The sequence below is a fragment of the Dendropsophus ebraccatus genome, chromosome 13, assembly GCF_027789765.1.
Source record: "Dendropsophus ebraccatus isolate aDenEbr1 chromosome 13, aDenEbr1.pat, whole genome shotgun sequence".
NCBI classification, from domain to species: Eukaryota; Metazoa; Chordata; class Amphibia; order Anura; family Hylidae; genus Dendropsophus; species Dendropsophus ebraccatus.
This window is the reverse complement of record NC_091466.1, coordinates 17,666,909-17,685,623: the sequence shown is the minus strand read 5'-3', so window position 1 is coordinate 17,685,623 and position 18,715 is coordinate 17,666,909. Positions and strand designations below refer to the sequence as shown.

The 18,715-nt window shown below is 43.9% G+C and overlaps 1 protein-coding gene across 1 annotated transcript; it reads left to right on the top strand.

The window, feature by feature from the left end:
• The first annotated feature begins 1,870 nt into the window (after window positions 1–1,870).
• LOC138770442 (IgGFc-binding protein-like) lies at window positions 1,871–11,248 on the top strand. Its single transcript, XM_069949545.1, has 14 exons — window positions 1,871–1,939; window positions 2,173–2,752; window positions 3,353–3,552; window positions 4,160–4,301; window positions 4,645–4,973; window positions 5,327–5,900; window positions 6,112–6,710; window positions 6,902–7,469; window positions 7,566–8,161; window positions 8,245–8,818; window positions 8,923–9,122; window positions 9,632–10,003; window positions 10,076–10,362; window positions 11,070–11,248. The coding sequence occupies exons 1-14, from the start codon at window positions 1,871–1,873 to the stop codon at window positions 11,077–11,079; spliced, it is 5,100 nt and encodes a 1,699-aa protein (XP_069805646.1). The 3' UTR covers window positions 11,080–11,248.
• Window positions 11,249–18,715: the final 7,467 nt, after the last annotated feature.

Below are 18,715 nucleotides of genomic sequence, written 5' to 3'. Positions count from 1 at the left end.
TCTTATGGAACGTGCTCAGCATCAGGAGATCCCCACTACACCACCTTTGATGGTGTCAGATATGATTTCCAGGGAACATGTATCTACCAGTTTGCAGGACTTTGCAAGAAGTCAGATACACTAGTGGACTTCCTGGTCCTTGTGCAGAATGAAAACAGAGGAAGAAAAGTTGTGTCCTATGTCTCAGCTGTGCAAGTCAAGCTCTTCACCTATGACCTGGTCATCGACAGGAGGTACAAGAACAGAATTGTGGTGAGTTTGTTACAAACTTAAAACCCCATCCATGATTTGTTCGTTCATATGAAAGTCTGCTCTAATCATGGTTCTTTCTTTCAGCTTAATGGAGTCCTAACCAACCTCCCCTTTGTGGTTGAAAATGGTAAACTCTCAGTCTACAAACAAGGTTATCTTGCCATAATCCAAACAAGCTTTGGTCTACGTGTTTCCTACAACTGGGACAGTCATGTTGCCATCACCCTTCCAAGCAGCTATGCAGGAGCAGTCTGCGGCCTCTGTGGTAACTTTGATAATGACAAGAGTAATGATCTCCTTATGAAGAACAACCAGTTGACCACAAAACCAACAGCCTTTGGAAACAGCTGGAAGGTGCAAGATGTACCTGGTTGTTATGAGGATGACAAAGGAAACTGCTCAAAACTGGCAGAGATTCAACTCCGCCAAAATAACAACCAAGAAGGATGTGGAATATTAAAACAAAAGAATGGACCTTTCAGTGAGTGCCATGCCAAGATTGACCCAGAGGGGCCCTTCCAGAACTGCGTATATGATGTTTGCTTCTATGAAGGTAGACGGGATGTAATCTGCAAGATGATAGCCAGCTATGCCACCTTATGTCAAGAGGCTGGGATCACCATAAGTCCTTGGAGAACCTCAAAATTCTGCAGTAAGTCTTGATACCACTTAGTGTGCCACATGCTTGTGTATTTTCAGTAGGAATGTAACCTTCACAATCTTCTACCACAGGTCCAGTTTGTCCAAAGAACAGCCACTATGCAATATGTGCCTCTGGTTGTGCTCCAACATGCCTATCGCTCTCTCCTCCATTGGGCTGCAAACCTCAGTGCTCCGAGGGATGCGAATGTGACGACGGCTTCGTTCTGAGTGGCGGAGACTGTGTACCGATCTCGCAATGTGGCTGCAAATACCGGGATATATATTACAAGGCTGGTGAAGTATTTTTCCCCAATGGTGTCTGCAGCCAGCAGTGTGTGTGCTCAGCCAATGGAGTCGTTGAATGTAAAGCTTTCAGCTGTGGCCCCAATGAACAGTGCAAAATGGTAGATGGAGTCCAGAAATGCCAAGCAGTTGGCTCTGCTCAGTGCTCGGCTGCAGGTGATCCTCACTACATGTCATTTGATGGTCTGGCCTTTGATTTCCAAGGCACTTGCACCTACACACTCACCAAGACCATTACAAAGAGAGACAACTTGGTACCGTTTTCCATCAATGTGAAAAATGAGAAGTGGGGTAACTGGAAGGTTGCAGTCACTAAACTGGTCTCCATTGAAGTCTATGGATACAACCTCCTCCTTCGGTATGACGTTCGCAATAAAATCATGGTAAGAAAACCTCTTTACCAGAACAGGTTGTCTGTAGGACAGTGGTTTACAAGCACTTGGTGGGGAAGAGGGGTTGTTGAACTGTTAAATCCAATACCATCCACACTTCAGGCACTTTATTTCAAGAAATAGTACTGGGCTTCCTAAAGCAATGGCTTTTACATATTGGCCCTAAGGGTAGCCTTCCTGAACATATTGCTCTCTAGCCTGCAGGCATATTCCCCTTTACCCCATATACAGGTTTTTCCTGAGGCCTAGTCCAATATGTGTTCTAGAACCTCCAACCTACCATGTGGCACTTGTATAAAAAGAAGGATGGGCATGTTGGATTTCTACTGCTTGATCTTGTTCTCTGGGAGGTAAACCACAAGCAGAGGTGTCTTGCAGCTGTTGTCTTCACACTGAAATGCACTTAACCAAGCATTTTGTGTAGAGATCAGACTAGAAGGCTTTTGGCAATCAACTATGTTGTGTATGGCAGCTGTAGCCTTGCATTTAGTAGGTGCAAACTAAAGGAAACCTTAGTTGGGGAACACAGCTTGAGCTCTGCTGCACTATAATCTGGTGTAAGTAAATTTTCTGTATCCCACAGGTTGATGGCATATACTTTAACCTCCCATTAAACTTGGAGGATGGAAAGATCCGTATTTACCAGCATGGAGCAAGAATCCTCATCGACACAGACTTTGGCGTTCAGGTCAATTACGATCTTGTCTACAATGTCATAGTCACTGTTCCCGGAAACTACAAGGAGCAGTTGGGTGGCCTCTGTGGTAATTACAATGGTGATAGGAGAGATGACTTCCGGTTACCCAACAAGATGCTGACTACAGATGCCACCAAATTTGGAGCCTCCTGGAAGGTCCAGGTTCCCGGTGTATCTTGTGATGACGGCTGTGGTGGCAGTGGAAACGCTTGTCCAACATGTGATGAAAAAAAGAGTGAAATCTTCAAGAACGAAAACTATTGTGGATTCCTGAAGAAGCCTGAGGGTCCACTGACTGCTTGCTATGCCACCATAAACCCTGATCCCTACTTAAACAACTGCATTTATGATCTATGTGCCAATATGGGTGATGGGAACATCCTGTGCAACAACATTCACAGCTATGTGGCTGCATGCCAGGCAGCTGGAGTCACCATCCAACCATGGAGAACCGAAGCCTTCTGCCGTAAGTATTTATCTGTAAAACTACTAGATCATAGTTCTGTTCTTCTAAAGCAAAAAACTTGTTTGGGACAACCTCCACCTTGTCAAGGAGTTGTCCACAAAGATTGACTAATGGGTTCCTGATGCATTTGTTATATACTTGGGTATCTGACATGGCCATCTTGGATTCAAAGAATCTGTCATTCAGATGTCCCCTCTATATGCCCTAACTGTTCATGGTTGCTTCAGGTGAATGTGGGCCCTTTGTCAAGGATCAGCTGTAGTTCCCCAGCCCCCATGTGCATGCCTACTTGGCTTGCCCTAAACAAGAACCTGGCATCTGTTTAGACTGGAAACTGCTTCAACACTTGGGTGGGGACCTTCACATGACTTAAGTGTGTGTGGGTGTGTTTTTTTACTACCATAGAGCAAAAGGCTATCGGATGGGATAAAGCATGTAGGCAAATGGTTTAAGATTATCCTGAACCAGGCTATACAGAAACCAGAAAATTAGAAAATATAAAGAATCCATGGTGTAGAGGTCAACATTGGCATGGCTAAAGTCTGTCAGCAAAGTTTTATGCTGGGCCATGATTTAGCTATTGTCACTTTCTATTCTCAGCCATGAAGTGTCCAGCCAACAGCAAATACAAAGTGTGTGCTGACGTCTGCTCTGTAACCTGCACCGGTGTCACTGATCCTACAAAGTGTCCCACAACTTGTTCTGAAGGCTGTGAGTGCAACGATGGCTTCTTCTATGATGGCAAAGACTGTGTGTCCGTGGATAAGTGCGGCTGCTTTGAAGATGGAAGATACTACCAGGTGGATGGAACATTCTGGTCACTATTTCAATGCATTTACTGTATGTTGGGGGTCACAGTTTAGGGGGAAAAAAAAAAAACTTTTCAAAATTAACCTTCTCCTACCTACAGGATAGGGGCAAAAAGCAAGATTGCGGGAGTCCAACCTCCGTGACACCTAGCTTCTGTTATGAATACGGTACGTTACCCGTGGCTCTTTATTCCTATGGAGGTGCTGGAGAGAGCAGAGTAAGCCAGAAGAGTGCTTGCTTGGCTCTCTGCACCTCCTATAGGAATGAATCCACATCCACGGCTGTATTCATAACACAGCTGGGGGGCAGATATGGAGATTGACAAAAAGGGTTTGGACGAACCCACCGTGATCTTCTACTTGTCCCCTAGTGTGTGTGTGTGTGTGTGTGTGTGTTATAATTTTACACAAACCCCTTAACACTTTGAGGAAATGCACTGGGATTTGTCATGACTGTAAGGACCCATCTGCTGCTACACCCCCAACACTTGTCCATTAGGTACAAGTGCCAATGGGCTTCTTTGGTTCTAGGGTCTAGGTATAAGGCTACTTTAATTGACGATTTCTTTGTCATTGTTTTGGTCTTCTGTTTCAACAGCCTAATGAGACCGTGTTATCCAGTGACTGTAATGAAACGTGCACCTGTAGCCCAGTGGGTGGTCTCATCTGTGAAGACAATGGGTGTGGGGCTAATGAGATGTGCCAGATTAAAGATGGTGTTGTGGTTTGTGTTAATCAAGGTAAGACTTTTTGTTTATAGTAAAAAAAAAAAAAAAAAAAAAAAGGCAAACGAGAGCTACCCGAAATTAACCATATTACACAGAACAATAGTCGCTAGTTACGGTACTATAGTTTATTCCATCTGATCCCAGCAAACTAATGACCGATGAACCATGGTTTTAGGTTCGGCTCAAAAGGTGCGATCAGTGACAAATCCACACACACCCACCCACCTACACCTAATCTTCTGTGGTCCTGTCAATGAAGTCCCTTTTAAATTCTTAGTCCATTAAACAGTATTGGTGATAAAGATTTCCTATGCTTATAGTAACATGTAAACCTATAACACTTCTGCAATTACAGATCCATGTAAGTCATTGAACTGCAGGAATAAAGAGACTTGCAAGATACAAGATGGGAAACCAGTCTGCATTCCAGATTTCACAGGCAGCTGCTGGGCATGGGGCGACCCCCATTACCACACTTTTGATGGAAACAACTACGACTTCCAGGGAACCTGCACATATATAATGGCTAAATACACAGGTGGAGATGACAGGCTGGTTCCATTTACGATTGAAGAGAAAAATAACAATCGAGGAACCCAGGCAGTATCCTACGTCAGAACTGTGACCATCTACATGTACAGCTACAAGATCACCATTATGAAGGGGGAATTTGGCAGAGTTAGGGTGAGTCTGAAGCATATTAGAAGTGACCTCGTCTCTGAATAGCTTCCTATAGTACATATGTATCCTATATTTTATTCCAGAGCTGCACTCCCTATTAGTTGAAACCTGCCTCTTGCATTATGGGAGCTGTCTACAAGATTACCAACATGTAGCTCTGCAATAGAAGACTAGCTTGTTCAGTGTCTATACAGACTTAGCTTTGGTGTATAGACCGCAAATTACAAAGCCACTCTGTACAGACACTGAACAAGCTGTTGCCAGAGCTGCAGTCACTATCCTGCAGCTTTAAAAGCTGAACAGGGATGTGATTTTTCTTTAAAAATTTTTTATTTTTTTTTATTTTCCCTCAACAGGTCAATGATATTGTAACTAACCTGCCGGTGACCTTGTTAGATGGGAGGATCTCTGTTGGTATCAGTGGTCTTGGTGCTGTGATTCGTACAGACTTTGGCCTCCAGGTGACCTTTGACTACAACTGGCACATGGTGATCACTCTTGCCAGCAGCTACTTTGGCCTCATACAAGGTCTATGTGGAAACTTCAACCAAAAAAACAATGATGAGCTGGTGACTGCCAATAACAAGACAGTCACCTCCATTGTAGACTGGGCCAAGAGTTGGAAGGTCAATGATGGAGATCCCTTCTGCTTTGACTCCTGTCCTAGTCTAAACTGTTCAACTTGTGATGATGCCAAGAAGACCCTGTACAGAGGTGAAAACAAATGTGGTCTCATTAAAAAAGTAGAGGGGCCCTTCAGGGAGTGTCGCCTGAATATTAACCCAGACACTTTCTTTGATAACTGCTTGTATGATGTCTGCATCAATGGTGGTGCTAACCAGTTCTTGTGCCAAGCCCTCAATGCCTATTCCAACACCTGCCGGAGGCAAGGAGTTAAAGTATATGATTGGAGAACACCATCAGGATGTGGTAAGTGAGGAACACTAGATATTATATAGAAGCAAAGATGTATCTCTGTACTGACAACACATGCTGTGAGGAGCAGAATTGGGGATGCAGCTGTATTCATACCCCCCTTCCCCCCCAGTATGTGGTCTTTGACAGAGTGGAAACTTACATGAAAAATTTTACTAGCCTGTTGGGGTGGTAATATAATTTTTCAATGGTTCTTTTTCAACAGTTTTACCATGTCCAACAAACAGTCACTACGAATTCTGTGGAAATGCCTGTCCGGCTACTTGTACTGACCCCACAGCTCCCTCGCGATGCACTGATGACTGTGTTGAGACCTGCCAGTGTAATGATGGCTTTGTCCTTAGTGGTGAGAAATGTGTTCCAGTATTGGGCTGTGGCTGCACTTACAATGGTGCCTACTACCAACCTGACCAAGAGTTCTGGGCTGATGACAACTGCCGTATAATCTGTAAATGTGATCCAAGTGTTGGCATGGTGGTCTGTAAGGAAAGCAGCTGTAAAGCCAGTGAAAGGTGCATGATCGTTAATGGAGAGAGAACCTGTCAACCCATCAGCTTTGGCACATGTTCAGGCTCTGGAGATCCACACTACACAACTTTTGATGGCAAAAGATTTGACTTTATGGGTACCTGCATATACCAACTTGTTGGTGTGAACTCTAACACTTCGGTTCCTCGTTTTAATGTGACTGTGCAGAATAACAACCGTGCGGGCAACAAAGCTGTGTCCTACACCAAAGTTGTCAACTTGGAGATTGATGGTCTAGTTTTGACTCTTAGCATGGACTACCCTCGCCGTATCTTGGTACGTATGAAGTCAGTGTTCTCATTTCAATACAATAGTGTCACCCTGCCGTCTCATTAGATTTTAACAACCTAAACCTGACTTATGTGGATGGGGTCATATTGGAGGTGATCACATAAACAATGGCTGCAAAGCACATCCCAGATCTAGTATTCCAGATACCTAATGTTGCAATGATTTTTCCTTTTCAGGTTGATAGAGTGGTTACTGCTCTTCCATTCTACTTCCAAAGTAACAAAGTTGTAGCCTATATCAGTGGCAGCACTGGAATCGTGAAGACTGATTTTGATGTCACCATTACATATGACTGGAACAGTTATGTTGCAGTGACTTTACCCAGCACCTATGCAAATGCTGTTGGTGGACTGTGCGGCAACTATAACAATAATCCCAATGATGACTTTGGTATGAAGGATGGACAACCAGCATCAAATGTCGTCCAGTTTGGGAACAGTTGGAAGGTCGGTGAGGTTCTCGGCTGTTCCCCAGAGTGTACTGGAAGCTGTCCTCTGTGTACTGAAGCTCAGATGCAAGAGTACAAGAATGAGAAGTATTGTGGGCTGATCAATAAGCCCAATGGGCCCTTCAGTCAATGTTACTCCATTGTGGATCCAACCCCATTCTTTAGTGATTGTGTTTTTGATGCCTGCCAATACAAAGGACATCCATCATCCTTCTGTAATGCCATTAGTCTTTACGTGGCTGTTTGCCAGAAAGCTGGTGTTAGGCTACAGGAATGGAGATCACCTGTTTTCTGCAGTAAGTCCTTTTGTTATATCAGTAAATGTTCTTTTCATAGATTACATTCCTTGCACCCTGTTCCTTCTACTTCATTGTTTATTTCTCTCCTTCTAGGTCCCTCATGTCTGCCAAATAGTCACTATGAATTGTGTGGAAACTCCTGCCCAGTGACTTGCCATGGGTTGTCTTCACCAACTGGTTGTGACTCTCCGTGTAGGGAAGCCTGCTACTGTGATGACGGATACATCCTGAGTGGTCACAAATGTGTTCCTATTGCTGATTGTGGTTGTGTATATCAAGATAAATACTACCAGAAGAACCAAACCTTCTATCCCAAGGGTCAATGCAGAGAGAAATGCCAGTGTGGAGCTGATGGGATTGTCAACTGTAAATTTGAAACCTGTGGGCCTGAGGAAGAATGCAAACTGCTCAATGGAGCTTGGGGCTGTCAAGCAAGAGAGACTGGCCAGTGTGTAGCTTCTGGAGATCCACACTACATATCTTTTGATGGTGTCAGATTTGACTTCCAAGGTACTTGCACATACACTTTGGCAAAGGTTGTTGAAGATGATCCTCGTCTGGTGTCTTTCTCAATCTCTGTTAAAAATGAAGCCTATGGAGATGGTAATGTTGCTGTGACAAGGCTCGTGGTGGTGTCTGTATATGGTTACACAATAGCCATTGGAAGAAACCCTAGATCGAAAGTGAAGGTTGGTAGAATTTACTGGAATATATTGATTCCTTCATGTTGTCATTCTTGAGAATCACTCTCATTTTGTTTTATGCATTTCAGGTTGATGGAGAGTTCTACAAACTGCCCCTGGTGTTGGGCGATGATGAGATCACAGTGAATCAAGAAGGGAACAATGTGGTCTTGCAGACAGACTTCAGGCTGAAGATTCTTTATGACACAATTTACTATGTGGTCCTACAAATTCCAAGTACTTATCGTCGCAAGATGGGTGGCCTCTGTGGCAACTTCAATGGTGACAAAAATGATGACTTCCAGCTTCCTAACAAGCAAGTTGCTGAGACTGTAAATGAGTTTGGGTTCTCCTGGAAGGTTAATGTTTCTGGAGTGAAATGCAGTGATGGTTGTAATGAAGGAGACTGTCCAGTATGTGATGAGCCCAAGGTTCTAACATTCAGTGCTACATCCTCCTGTGGTATGATCACAGACCCGTCTGGACCATTCAAGTCATGTCACTCAAAGATCAGCCCAGCTGACTATTTCAACCACTGTATCTATGACTCATGTGCTGTCAGTGGAAAAGATGACATTCTGTGCAAGAACCTGCAGGCCTATACTGCTGCTTGTCATACAGCCGGGGTTACTCTTGGTTCTTGGAGAACACAAATGTTCTGTCGTAAGTATATACCACAAAACATACTGCAACCTTGTTCTGTTAAGGTCAATCCAGATGTTTTTCCTATTCCATGATTAATGGTCTGAATTTCACTTTTCTTCTAGCTTTGTCCTGCCTAGCAAACAGTCACTATGAACGCTGTACCAGAACTTGTGAGCAAACGTGCTCTGGACTGGTGGTGCCAATGAGATGTACAGACCAATGCTTTGAAGGCTGTGAATGTGACACTGGATATGTGCTGGATGGGGACAAATGTGTCACAGCTGACCGATGTGGATGTGTATATAACGGAAGATACTTAAGTGTGAGTATAATCCTATCCTTGTATGGGATGTCAGAAGTAACCTAAGGGGAGACTATAGATCTGGGACCTACAGGAGGCTATAATATGAATGGGCCTTTGTCTTCCACCTAGAATGATCACTGTAGAAATTCTTAGGGGAGCTCCTGCTCTGGAGGACCCAGCATGTCTATACCTTACATGGGCGGACATCCACTTGGCCTTAAAGGGGTTATCCAGGCTTAGAAAAACACAGCCTCTCTTCCCGTAACCACACCAGTCATGTTCTCAGTTTGGGTGTAGTTTTGCAGCACAGTTGCATTGAAGTGAATTGTAATACCCCACACAACCTGAGGACGATGGTTGTGCTTTTTTTCCCTAAGAAATCTTGGGTGACCACTTTGATGTTGCAGTTATAATTCCCTTGTAGACGTGGACCTGTGGCAGTTTCTTGGGTTGCCTTGAAAATATTTTCAAGAAATGAGCTGTAGTGGCGTGGCATCTACACTAAAGTCAATTTTCTTATTTCTTAGGAGGGTGAGGACTTCATCACAGCAAACTGTAGCAGTCAATGTAGGTGCCAGGCTGGAGGTGTAACTTGTACTGCAGTAAGATGTGGGGATAAGGAACGTTGCCGTCTAGTAAATGGAGTCCGTGGTTGCTACAAGACAGAAGCGGAATGTTCTGTGACTCTGCTGAAGTTGGTGACTTTCGATGGTCTCACTGGAGGACCTATTGGGGACGGTCCAATAGAGGTGGCTTCTTTATGCAATGAAGAGGCTGATGGATGGTTCCGTGTTATCGCTGATATCCAGAGTTGTGGAAATGCTACAGCGTCAGTGGCCAGAGTTCACATCTTCCTTGATGGTTCTCTAGTGACAATCTCCAAAGACAAGAAAGTGTGGGTGAGTAATAAGTCTAGAGAGACTACCAACTGAAAGAATATTAGAATGTAACATCTTACTATGTTTATGTAGGTGACTGGACGTTCGAGGAGTCTCCCGTATGGTTCTGGTATTGTGTCGGCCAACGTGGGGTTGAACGCTTCTGTTTCTGTTCAGCTTGGAGAGGACATAAGGATGGAGTTGTCTGACAGCGGAAACCTTGTTCTCCGTGCCTTTGAGAAATTGTCCGATGCTATCTGTGGAGCGTGTGGAAACTTCAATGGAAACCCTTCTGATGACCTCAAGACTCCAAATGGAAACTCTACCACTGACCTTTTACAGCTCGTATCATCTTGGAGAGCTCACGACCTAACTAGTTGGTGAGTGACTTTAATTTTCGTCTCAAGCCTTCAACCAGTCAGAAGTATGACTTGACAAATATTAGAGGAAGTGTTGTCCCTATTGAGCGCCCCTTAGGGAATATGGAGGGATTCCCCTCTAGGCATGAGTAGTTTATCTAGTTTACTGAACTCCACTCCACATATAAAAGTGTATAATCTGGGGAATGGGACTACCCCAGACTTCCACAGAATAGTCACTAATGAGATGTTGTACCTGCTGAATCGATGGGGAATAACCAATCCTTGTTACAACTTTCCTATGAAGTGGTTTGCAGCATGGAGGAAAATAGTATTTTAAAAGTGCTGAAATAACTGTAGCCAGTGAGTGTAGGCAGACTCTGATATGGCACTACTGGTGGTATAGCTTGTCAACACATCTGGATGTGGTGACTGCTGGTGCTAAGAGAAGTGGGCAGCTGGGTATAGGACCCATAGTACTTGCCTTAGGTGGCAGGTAAACTTCATGCAGACAGGGCCAACAGGCTACAGAAGTATTAACCCTCAAAGGGAAATGTTAACAAACAAGACCTTTGTCACTTCCAAGAAACTGCCACCATCTTGGTTGTACAGTATCTGGAAAGGCTGGGACAACAATTGACTGCTGTCAATTGTCTTCATGTATTTTTTTTAAGTCAATCACTGGATGCTCTCAAAAGATAATTGGGTATTTTTCTTTTTCTTCTCAGTAACGTATGATGACTAAACCTAGAAACTTCTGGAAACCGATGTGTATTTTATGCAGGATGTGCACAATCTTTACTATGAATATGCTGAATACAGAACAAGAAAAACTGCAGCAGAATGTCAATGTATTGGGATTGCCTGGGTATAATGGAGATGCTCTGTTCTGGAATATTCTGTCTCATGAGAGGTCCATGCTAACTCTAACTCAATGGTTTGAGAATAAAAAAATTTATCTGTACAGTTGTATTGACTCCAGGTTATTTACAATAGATTTATTTAACCAGGGAAAGTAAATGGTGGGAGCTTATCTTTCAACAGGGGAAGTTAAGGGGATTTGTCAGCACCCAGGCCCTTTCTAAGGTAACGACAGAGTGCTGTAGCTGGCAGTCCCCTAGTGAAAATAGTGCCTATTGGTAATTTGTCCATGCAGTGGATTATGCACAATATTACTGTGTCAGAGTTGTTTGTGCCATACTTTGGCATGCCTCACTACTCCTCCCTTCTCCGTTTTCATGAATAACACTGGTCAACAGCCAAAGGTTCTGACATGAAGAAAACAGTTAATCTTAACTAATTTAGGGGTGCTGAGATCAACAATGATAAAATTTTGAAATTGGCTCTAATTCTCAAGATATAGAAATACTTTCTATACTGCTCACAGCCTGTGATACAATACTGGGGAAAAGTTAGCATCAGTATTGCATCATCTTAGAATGACTAATATGGAATCTGGGTAAGGCTAGGTTCACACTACGTTTTTGCAATCTGGTTTTCATCCATTTTTGAAAATAAAAAACATTCATTGGTGTGCATCCGTTTTCCCATTGACTTCCATTATAATTTTTTTTATTTTTTTAACTGACACAAAAGTTGTGTCAGCTACATTTTCGTTCAGATATTAGGAAGAGCCGGGCACTCACCAAGTACAGTAATTTATGCTTCTTTATTGTAGTGTAGCAAACATATGGTACAAGGATGCATTTTGGCCAAGCATGGCCTTCATCGGCTTAGGGGTGTCTAAGCTGATGAAGGCCATGCTTAGCCAAAACGCGTCCTTGTACCATATGTTTGCTACACTACAATAAAGAAGCATAATTTACTTGGTGAGTGCCGGGCTCTTCCTAATATCTGAACATTTCTCTCACCTCGAGCACCACCGCCACGGGAGTGCCGTCTTCTACATATTTCTACTGCTACGTTTTTGTCTGTCAAAAAACCTGATCTGTTTTAATCCAGTTATTTTTATAATGGAAGTCAATGGAAAAACTGATCAAAACTGATGCACACCAAACAAATGGAAAAAACTGATTGCAAAAACAGTGTGAACCTAGCCTTCATGGAACCCAGCAATGCTTGCAGATTACTGTTGGACAGTTAGTTCTAGTTAACATAAAAGTTGCATCCGTTTCTGTTTTTTCTTCAAAGATACTGACCACAACTGATGCCAAAAAGGCATCAGTTTTTCTATCCTTGTTTTTTTTTTTTTTCCTGAAAAAAAAAAACCCTCAGTTTCTATGATTTTAATCAATTTTCATACATTTATTTCATCAGTTGTCTTTTTTTTTTTTTTTTTTCCCCCTCTTCAGCAATACAGGGGGCGATCTATATAGGGAGCAGCAGGACACCGGAGCCCTCTACTGTGGGCAGCAATACATGGGGGGGGGGATCTCCTACTACAGGGATGAGGAACCTTCTAGTTTCGCAACAGCTGGAGATCCAACTCCCATCATGCCTGGATATTCCAGACATGATGAGAGTTGTAGCTTTGCAGCAGCTGGAGAAGCAAGGTTCCCTACCCCTGTCCTATAGTGCTGCACTGTAGAGAGGAGCTGCATGGCCAGGGTAACAAGGATTAATGGGGGGGAGGCAAGGATAGGGACATCTCCTATGAAGCGCCGGAGGTAAAGGCAGAAGGCCTAATGCATGCGTCTGTGCATGACGTGTCTCCGGCGCTCCATTCACTTTAGTGCCTGATAGCTGAGCTGTCTGTACGTCAGAACGCTGCGTGCATGTAGTGTTCTGACGTGCTGTCTGTCGGTCCAGCGGCATCAGTTGTAGACCGGATCATCCTAACTATCTCATTGAAAACAATGGGATCAGTTCAGAGATGCATTTTCCTTCGGTGATTCTACTGCGCTGGAGGGAAACACTGACCTATGGACGCATGTATGTAAACTAGGCTTTATCAGAGACCATCCCATGTATGAATATATAAGACATGTGTAAATGCACCGAGAAGTCATGGAATAAGGACCTACATTCCAGAGTTCAATAAACAGAATTTGTAAAGATTCTTGGATATGCTTGTAAATTGTAGTTGATTTCAGATAGAACTAAGTTTCCTATGAATATATTTTAAAAGTGTATGAACAGTAAACTTTCTTCCTTATGATTGCGGAAGTAATAAATATGTTGGCTATTATACTGTATTCTATACAATTCACAATTCACAAAACTGTATCATGAGAACTCTTCGATATCATAGAAACTAGAGCCAATTAACATTTTTTTTTTCCTTGTGATATTTGAATTCAGCACAAAAAATTAGCCATTTTTTTTTATTTTTGAACCAAAAAACTTTTGAAAATTTGTTGGCCAGTGTAATCGATGCTGCCTGATCTCCTGCTCGCTCAGCTCTCAGCCAGTGTCTCTGATTGCAGATCGGTTCTCTTCAAACAGTTTGTCTGAAAGAAACACTAATAAGTTGAGCCTCCTGAGCCCAAATGTGTTGGAGCTGGGGTCTAGGGTAGTGATGAGCGAATACTGTTCGATCGAATAGTAAGGTATTCGATCTATCGAATATCCGATAAGCGTTCAGATCTCCCAGCTTCCGGTTTTTACCTCCAAGTGGTCGAATACATGTTTTTCAATAGTCGAATATTTGTTCCCACAGACTTTAGTGGGATGGAATATTCGAGAGATATTTGTACGAGTATCAAATATTTGCTCATCACTAGTCTAGGGGTAACTCGCCTGCCAGTAGAGACAGATGAGTAGGATCACCTCCTCCTCATGGGCAAACAGTGTCATCCTCCAGCTGCAACAGCTCCCTGCTGGCTATAACAGCAGCATATATACTGACACTTCACCAGTCTGAGGGACAGTGAACTGACTCCCTGTGTAAAAAGTTTGAACCCCCCCCCCCCGGTGTAGACTATAGAGCAGGATACTGTGGGGGGAAAAGACATATACTGCAGTGTTCCAGGCATCACAGTTGGGTTCTTATGTAAGTCCATAAGTGTTTTAATGCTAGTTTTGGCCACCAGATTTCAACACCTATTTTCTAATTTAAGCCAAGCACGTATTCAGTGGTTAAAGGGGTACACCAGCAACATTCTTTTCAGCTCAACTGGCACCAAAAAGTTTTAAATTTAAAAGTCTCAGGTCTTCCAGTATTTATCAGCTGCTGTATGTCCTGCAGGAAGTGGTGTATTTCCGATCTGACACAATGCTCGCAGCTGCCGCCTCTGTTCATTACAGGAACTGTCAAGATCAGTAGCAAATTCTTATAGAAAACTCTATTCTTATAGAAACCCCTGCTCAGGTTGATTCTAGAAGCCTCCTATCAGGGTCTCGCTGTTCTCCAATAAGGGACTAGCCTGCCTTCTTGTACTTAAAGGACAAGTGCCATGAAAAACTTTTTCCCAGTAATTGAAGCACATTACAAAGTTATATAACTCTGTAATATGCTTCAATCACCTATCTGCCTCCCTTCCCTGTCTTTTCCCCCCTCCACCCCCCACCAGGAAGTGTCCTGACTCACACGGACCTGATTACTGTCGTCACCGTCACCAGGCAGCTCCTTCTTGTGAGGATGAGTCATCAGCAGGAGGGCTGCTCTAGCTCCTGTTACACCAGCTTCCCCCTCCCCTCCTTGTCAGGTGACTCTGCTTGCTCAGCTTATATTCTCTAGTGACATGACTCCTTCACTGAGTCCACGGCAGCAGGAGAGAGGGTATGAGGGGAGGGGGGAGCTACCTATGTGCTGGAGTCAGTCTGAGGGAAGATAAGCAAGTGATGGCTTGCAGTTGTTCAGCCAATGGGAGCTGAGCAAGCCTGTCACCTGACAAGGCAGGGGAGGGGGGAGGCTAGTGTAAGGCCCCGTTCCCACTGAGCAAAGCTAGCGGAATTCCACGACGGAATTGTCCGCCGCGGAATGCCGTTAGCCTCCCACTCATAATGGGAGTCTATGAGAGGCGCGCGCTCCTGCTTTGTACGCGCTGAAGAATGAACATGTTCATTCCCATAGACTCCCATTATGAGCGGGAGGCTAACGGCATTCCGCGGCGGACAATTCCGTCGCGGAATTCCGCTAGCTTTGCTCAGTGGGAACGGGGCCTAACAGGAGAAGGAGCTGAGAGAAGAGCTTGGTGACGGTGAGGACAGTAATCAGGTCTGTGTGAGTCAGGACACTTCCTGGTGGGGGGTGGAGGGGGGAAAAGATGGGGAAGGGAGGCAGATAGGTGATTGAAGCAAATGACAGAGATATATAACTTTGTAATGTGCTTCAATTACTGGGAAAAAGTTTTTCATGGCACTTGTCCTTTAATCTAGTTAGTTCTTGGGTGTGTGGGTTCTGTTCTGCTCTCGTCTATTAACCTCTTAAGGACATAGGACATACCGGTACGTCCTATGTCCTCACTTGCACTTCAAAGCGGGGCCGCGATCCCGGGTGCCGCGTGTAGCCCGGGACCGCCGCTATTAGCGGGCACGGTCTGATCGCCGTGCCCGCTAATTAGCTAATCGGAGGCAGCTGTCAAAGTTGACAGCTGCCTCCGATTACCGGAGGCAACGTTTCCCTGGTGTCTAGTGGGGGAGATCGCTCCTCCGGGACCTTGTCCCGGAGGAGCGATCTCCGTTACTGATGCCGGCCGGGGACGCGTCCAAGATGGCGCCGTCCTCGGCTCGGCACTCGTTCGTTTTCGGCTGCAGCAGCCGAAAGCAAACGAGTGCCGATCTCATGGATCTCTGCAGCATATCTATGCTGCAGAGATCTCAATGAGAGATCACAGTGTATATACTAGAAGTCCCCCATGGGGGCTTCTAGTATATGTGTAAAAAAAAAAAAAAAAAGTGTTGTTTATAGTAAAAAGCCCCCTCCCCTAATAAAAGTCTGAATCACCCCCCTTTTCCCAGGTTTTAAATAAAAGTAAACAAATAAATAAATAAATAAACATGTTTGCTATCGCCGCGTGCGTAATCGCCCGAACTATTAATTTATCACATTCCTGATCTCGCACGGTAAACGGCGTCAGCGCAAAAAAATCCCAAAGTGCAAAATTGCGCATTTTTGGTCGCATCAAATCCAGAAAAAATGTAATAAAAAGCGATCAAAAAGACGTATATGGGCAATCAAGGTACCGATAGAAAGATCAAATCATGGCGCAAAAAATGACACCTCGCACAGCCCCATAGACCAAAGGATAAAAGTGCTATAAGCCTGGGAATGGAGCGATTTTAAGGAACGTATATTGGTTAACAACGGTTTGAATTTTTTACAGGCCATCAGATACAATATAAGTTATACATGTTATATATCGTTTTAATCGTAACGACTTGAGGAACATGCATAACAAGTCAGTTTTACCCCAGGGTGAATGGCGTAAAAACACATTTCCCCCAAATAAAAGAAATGCGTTTTTTTTTTCAATTTCACCACACTTCGAATTTTTTTCTGGTTTCGCAGTGTACTTTATGCAAAAATTCAGCCTGTAATTGCAAAGTACAATTAGTGACGCAAAAAATAAGGGGTCATGTGGGTTTCTAGGTGGAAAAATGCAAGTGCTATGGCCTTTTAAACACAAGGAGGAAAAACCGAAAACGTAAAAACGAAAATGGGCCATGTCCTTAAAGGGTTAAAGTCCTAGTGTAATCTTCAAAGATGTTTTAATTTCTACAGGTTCCTGCCGGCAGGATTATGACCTTCTAAACCTTAACAGGGGCAACTACCATTAAAGACGGACCCAAACCTGTATATGTCAAGGGAGACTATCCTACAGTTCTTCAGGAAGTCCTTTCTGCTGAAGCAAGACTATTTACAGCAGTTAAAGACGTGCTTATTCTGCTGTTTACCCCACTGACTTTGCTCAATCTCCTTGAGTAATCTTAAAGGAATAGCCCCACCTGCATGTACGCTCCCGGGCCCCATATCCTTGAATCTGGCACTCTGATCTCTTTTGGCATTTGCAATGAGTATCTTTAAGTCAAGCAAGCAGGGTAGAGGGAGAAATCGGCACTACGGCTGTGATATCAGAGGTACTGGGGACACGGACTATGTGGATGCAAAAACTGCTTGACATCGGTGGTGCTCTATATCTATATGTAGTAGTGATATATCTTGTCCAAGAGAGGTATAAAGAGATATGGCACTCACCAATAGATGTCTTCATATAGCATACACTTTATTTCATCCAAGATAGGAATACAGACGGGTTACAAACAGTGAGAGGACGCCATACGCGCTCACAGCGACAGCTGTTTCCTGCCTCTCGGCACTTCGTCTAGGCTGTGTATCTTTAAGTCAAGTAACAGTCTCCCTGACAGTTCTGCACTGCTTAAACAGGTCCTCCTGGTAGCCCCCCTATCTCCTGTACAAGTCTATTATAAAACTACCCAAGAGACTTTTGCCATTTGTGTGCTTATTTCTATAGCCAAAAGGGCCCAGTAACCAAGCACCAGTCTAAAAGGGAAATGCTGGCAATTTTAAGTGCAAAAAATGTTTGAACTTGTTACCAAACAGCACTGTACTGTTGCTTTAAGTGAACCTGCAAGTAATGCTGTTCATCTGCTTAAGTACCCTGGACTTCGTGTTTACTCTATTGCACCGCTACACTGCAAAGAACACAAGGGACTTGCCTACACCTACTTTAAATTGAATCTGTCAGCACCTGGGACCTACATGAGGTACTGACCGTGTGCTGTAGTTGGCAGTCTCCTTGTGAGCATGGTACAATCTCGGGTCTTCTTCTGTAGTGAAGAGTTGTGGCTTAGCGTTTGTGCTACATGCTGGCACGCCTCACCACTCCTTCCTCCTACCTCTTCATGAATAATCTCTGCTGCCTTGCCTCCTGCTCGCTTAGCTGTCAGCCATTGTCTCTGCCAACAGAAGACTGATCTGCAATGTCTGAAAGAAACACTCGGATATAGTAGCCTAAATGTTATGGAACTGTGGTATAGGGGTAAATCAACTGTCTAGAAACTAATGTGGCGTCCCATACACATTATACACCTTAACCGTTACTTTTCCTCTTTCTGTGGGTGGCGGTACCAGTAGTCTGGGTGGGCCGATTGCCACTCGGGACTACCGTGACAAGAGCCCAAGAGAGCCATCAGAGCTCGGCAGGTCACCGACCATTTGGGGAGCACTACAAAACGGCCATACACAAAGCAGGTACCAACATCACACCTGTTTGCTGGACCAACACTGGCGTCACAACAATCACCATCACTGGCCGAGTAAGCACTAACTGCTCCACTACACTAATAAGTTTTTTCCTACTTGGTTTAATTCCCCTACTGGAAATGAAATACAGTATATAGTTTTTTTTCTAAGTACAAAGAATTTCCAACCAGGTCCTTATTAGTTAAAAAAAGAAATTAACACTAATTAGGACCTGATTGGGAATTCTTTGCACTTAATGATTTTTTT

Coding starts and splice junctions, on each gene's coding strand:
- LOC138770442 (XM_069949545.1), top strand. CDS start 1,871: ATGTGGCACTTGTATAAAAAGAAGGATGGGCATGTTGGATTTCTACTG. Junction 1,940..2,172: donor TTGATCTTGTTCTCTGGGAG/GTAAACCACAAG, acceptor TGTATCCCACAG/GTTGATGGCATATACTTTAA. Junction 7,470..7,565: donor GAGATCACCTGTTTTCTGCA/GTAAGTCCTTTT, acceptor CTCTCCTTCTAG/GTCCCTCATGTCTGCCAAAT.